The sequence below is a fragment of the Dermacentor andersoni genome, chromosome 7, assembly GCF_023375885.2.
Source record: "Dermacentor andersoni chromosome 7, qqDerAnde1_hic_scaffold, whole genome shotgun sequence".
Lineage (NCBI taxonomy): Eukaryota > Metazoa > Arthropoda > Arachnida > Ixodida > Ixodidae > Dermacentor > Dermacentor andersoni.
The window spans coordinates 134,085,059-134,090,003 of NC_092820.1; the positions used below are offsets into that span (position 1 = coordinate 134,085,059).

The 4,945-nt window shown below is 50.5% G+C and overlaps 1 protein-coding gene across 1 annotated transcript; it reads right to left on the bottom strand.

Moving 5' to 3' along the window:
- Window positions 1-712: 712 nt before the first annotated feature.
- On the bottom strand, window positions 713-1,985 carry LOC126533792 (uncharacterized). Its single transcript, XM_050180988.3, has one exon. The coding sequence runs from the start codon at window positions 1,964-1,966 to the stop codon at window positions 791-793; it is 1,176 nt and encodes a 391-aa protein (XP_050036945.2). The 5' UTR covers window positions 1,967-1,985; the 3' UTR covers window positions 713-790.
- Window positions 1,986-4,945: the final 2,960 nt, after the last annotated feature.

A 4,945-nucleotide genomic window follows, 5' to 3' on the forward strand; every position in this document is an offset into this window, starting at 1 on the left:
TGCCTTTTTCATATAGAAGGATTGTTTTCTTACGTTTTTCGCGCCGTTCAAGGCAGAACGAAAATTCGGCGTGGATAACCTTGTGATCACTAATTTCTTGCAGGTAAGTTATATGTGATAAGCTCTCTGGATTCGTAGTTAGTATAAGATCCAAGATATTAGCACTGACGCCAGCAACACGCGTTGGTTCCCTTACCAACTGAGTGAGATTGGCATTCAGACATAATTCTATAAAATCCTTTAATTCTCTGTGGTTCGCACCTGAGGGAGCTAGTTTCTGCCAGTCGATACCGGGATAATTGAAATCACCGAATAGCAATATATGTGAATTTGGATGTGCAGTACCGAGATCAATCAGAATATTGTTCAGCTCACTTGCAAAGTTAGGTGAAGTATGCGGAGCCCTGTAACAAACACCAAGCAAAACGGATTGCGCCGATGAGCGAAAAATTAACCATAACATTTCTAAATCAGAGACGATGTCTAATGGTGTGCACGATAAATTAGGGCCCACAGCAATCAGGACACCGCCCCCTCGAGTGCATCTGCGGTCATTTCTGAAAACTTGGAAACCTGCCAAGTCGGCAAGTACTTCTGTATCAGTGACATCAGGGGTAAGCCACGTTTCGGTTAGTATAAGTATGCTGCTGTTTGAAGAAATCATGATGTTAGACACGAGTTCACGCTTAGGTGGGAAACTGCGAATATTTGTGAATATGACAGACAATGAAATATTATTTCTTGGCATGGTTTGGGGGCGGGTAATCACATTTTTCCGGGCGGACGATTGCTATAACACTTCTCTTACAGTTTCAGATACGCTATCAAACACGTAGCGCTTCTGTCCGATGTGCAGGGTTTTGTAGCGCAGATTAAATGGGGCAGATTGCTTTCTGGCAAATGCAACGAGCTGGCTGCGAGCAATTCGAACTGCACGAGAAAAATCTTCGCCAATACTATAATTGGTACCTTTTAGTTTCCGGGCGCTCGACAGGACAGTTTCTTTTGTTTTGAAAAATGTGAATTTTGTTATTATTGGACGGGGTTTGTCGTTCGAATGACGTCCGAGACGATGGGCGCGCTCTATCTCTTTTGTGTCGATGTGTACATCTAAATGCTCGCGGCAATGTTTAATGATAAGTTGTTCTGATTGTGCGTACGATTCAGGAGTAGTTTCAGGGAGTCCGTAGAAAACCAAGTTGTTCCGTCGCGTTCGGTTTTCCGCATCGTCAAAACGTGCCTCTAGTTTTGAAATTAAGCGAGTAGCTTTAGTTGCGTCGGCGCGGAGAACTTCTGTGTCTGTTTTAAGTGTTACAAGGCTTTCGTAATGGCTCTCAAGTTCGGTCATACGTTTGCCTAGGTCAGATACATTTCTGTCTGTCGCTAATAACTGAGATTTTAGATCTTGAACTTCAGAAATAAGCTTGGACTGGCCAGTAGATATCTTCTTTAGCTCTGCGAGGATAGCTGCAGTATCCGGACCGGGGTTAGTTTCTATATCACCGGAAAGTAGGAGTAACAGCGAAAAAACGACATGAAAACAATCAGCAAGAACAGCGTTAAGGCACTGTGGGCTTGGCAGCTGTACTAAGAAGTAGTTGTTAGACTTTTTGGCAAAGAGGCTGAAACGTTCACCAACCTGCATTACGAAGACGAACGGATTAGTGGCCTGCGCAGTGGCAAAGCCGCCAAGCCCACAAAGTGCCACTGGTGGCTGCTCCTGTTTTATAGCTGGCCCTAGTAGTGATGTTGGATGCGATGGGGCTTCCCATTCTGTGGCGAGGGGCAGATAATCCAAGGACGAGTGTGTCGTTCCAAAGACGGGTGAAGCGATGGCAGTGGCTCGTTGACGAGCGCCTGATACATCCACGCTGAGATGGATTGGTAAATATGAAGGTGCGGTCAGTGGCGTAGTCGCCAGTCCAGGAAGGAAAAGACACGCGATGAATGGTCCGAGCACCTGCATTACGAAGACGAACGGATTAGTGGCCTTCGCAGTGGCAAAGCCGCCAAGCCCACAAAGTGCCACTGGTGGCTGCTCCTGTTTTATAGCTGGCCCTAGTAGTAATGTTGGATGCGATGGGGCTTCCCATTCTGTGGCGAGGGGCAGATAATCCAAGGACGAGTGTGTCGTTCCAAAGACGGGTGAAGCGATGGCAGTGGCTCGTTGACGAGCGCCTGATACATCCACGCTGAGATGGATTGGTAAATATGAAGGTGCGGTCAGTGGCGTAGTCGCCAGTCCAGGAAGGAAAAGACACGCGATGAATGGTCCGAGCACCTGCATTACGAAGACGAACGGATTAGTGGCCTGCGCAGTGGCAAAGCCAGCTTAAACGGCGTGATCTGTGTGGTTTCTTGCACCGCCGTGTTGTAAGCGAATGTTACGTACGGCAGGACGGCATCCCAGGTCTTGTGTTCGACGTCGACGTACATTGCTAGCATGTCGGCGAGGGTTTTGTTCAGGCGCTCCGTGAGACCATTCGTCTGCGGATGGTAGGCAGTTGTCCTCCTGTGGCTTGTCTGGCTGTATTGCAGAATGGCTTGGGTGAGCTCTGCTGTAAAAGCCGTTCCTCTGTCAGTGATGAGGACTTCTGGGGCACCATGTCACAGCAGGATGTGCTCGACGAAAAATTTCGCCACTTCGGCTGCGCTGCCTTTTGGTAGAGCTTTAGTTTCAGCGAAGCGGGTGAGGTAGTCTGTCGCCACGACGATCCACTTATTCCCGGATGTTGACGTCGGAAACGGCCCCAACAAATCCATCCCAATCTGCTGGAATGGTCGACGAGGAGGTTCGATCGGCTGTAGTAATTCTGCTGGCCTTGTCGGTGGTGTCTTGCGCCGCTGACAGTCTCGGCATGTCTTGACGTAACGGGCAACGTCGGCGGTGAGACGCGGCCAGTAATACTTTTCCTGTATCCTCGACAGCGTCCGGGAGAATCCGAGGTGCCCAGCGGTTGGGTCGTCGTGTAGGGCGTGTAGTACTTCTGGACGCAGCGCTGACGGTACAAGAAGAAGATAGCTGGCGCGGACTGGTGAGAAGTTCTTCACGAGCAGGTTGTTTTGTAGCGTGAACGAAGACAACCCGCGCTTAAATGCCCCAGGGACAACGTCGGTGTTCCCTTCCAAGTACTCGACGAGGCCTTTTAACTCCGGGTCTGCTCGCTGCTGTTTAGTGAAGTCTTCCGCGCTTAATATTCCAAGGAAGGCGTCGTCGTCCTCGTCGCCTTGCGGCGGGGGATCGATGGGGGCACGTGATAAGCAGTCGGCGTCGGAGTGTTTTCTTCCGGACTTGTATATTACCGTGACGTCATATTCTTGTAGTCTGAGGCTCCACCGGGCCAGCCGTCCTGAAGGGTCCTTTAAGTTAGCTAGCCAACACAACGCGTGATGGTCGCTGACGACTTTGAATGGCCTGCCATAGAGGTAAGGGCGGAATTTTGCTGTAGCCCAAATGATGGCGAGGCATTCCTTTTCAGTCGTAGAATAATTGCCTTCCGCTTTTGACAGCGACCGACTAGCATAAGATTTCACCCGTTCAAGTCCGTCTTTCCTCTGGACTAGGACGGCACCGAGGCCTAGGCTACTCGCGTCAGTGTGGATTTCAGTATCGGTGTCCTCGTCGAAGTGTGCAAGTACCGGCGGCGACTGCATGCGTCGTTTGAGTTCTTGAAATGCGTCGGCCTGCGGCGTTTCCCACTTGAACTCGACATCACATTTCGTTAGATGTGTTAGCGGCTCCGCGATGCGTGAAAAGTCCTTGACAAAGCGCCTATAGTAGGCACACATGCCAAGGAATCTGCGCACTGCCTTCTTGTCGATTGGCTGCGGGAACTTTGCGATGGCAGCTGTCTTCTGCGGGTCGGGGCGTACTCCAGATTTGCTGATGACGTGGCCTAGGAATAGAAGCTCATCGTAAGCGAAGCGACACTTTTCCGGCCTCAGAGTGAGCCCTGATGACTTGATGGCCTCTAATACTGTCGCAAGCCGCTTAAGGTGATCGTCGAAATTTCCGGCGAAGACCACGACGTCATCCAAGTAAACAAGACAGGTCTGCCACTTCAATCCTGCCAAAACCGCCGACCACAGTCCAAATGGCATAACCTTGAATTCATAGAGGCCGTCTGGCGTGATGAAGGCGGTCTTTTCGCGATCCCTTTCGTCGACTTCTATTTGCCAGTAGCCAGACTTGAGGTCCATCGATGAGAAGTATTTAGCATTGCAGAGCCGATCCAATGCGTCGTCTATCCGTGGGAGGGGGTATACGTCTTTATTCGTGATTTTGTTCAGTCGACGATAATCGACGCAGAAACGTAGGGTTCCGTCCTTTTTCTTCACTAAAACAACTGGAGACGCCCACGGGCTTTTCGACGGCTGGATGATGTCGTCGCGCAGCATTTCGTCGACTTGTTGTCTTGTAGCTTCGCGTTCTCGCGTCGAAACTCGGTAAGGGCTCTGGCGTAGTGGTCGAGCGCACTCTTCGGTTTTTATGCGATGCTTTGCGACTGGTGTTTGTCGAATCCTCGATGACGTCGAAAAGCAGTCTTTGTATCGTCGAAGCAGACTTCTGAGCTGTTGCTGCTTAATCACGGGGAGACTTGGATTTATGCCGAAGTCTGGCTCGGGAACTACGGTCGTCGGGGTAGATGCAACAGAATCCGAGAGGACAAAGGCATCGCTGGTTTCCTGAATTTCCTCGATATATGCGATCGTCGTGCCCTTGTTGATGTGCTTGAACTCCTGGCTGAAGTTTGTCAGCAACACTTTCGTGTTTCCTCCGTGCAGTCGAGCGATCCCTCTTGCGAAGCAAATTTCACGGTCGAGCAGCAAACGTTGGTCGCCTTCGATGACGCCTTCTACGTCAGCGGGTGTTTCGGTGCCGACCGAAATAACAATGCTGGAGCGAGGCGGGATGCTCACTTGATCTTCGAGCACACTCAAGGCG

Bases quoted from the DNA above. Each gene is read 5' to 3' on its own strand.
- LOC126533792 (XM_050180988.3), bottom strand. From the start codon at position 1,966: ATGCAGGTGCTCGGACCATTCATCGCGTGTCTTTTCCTTCCTGGACTG.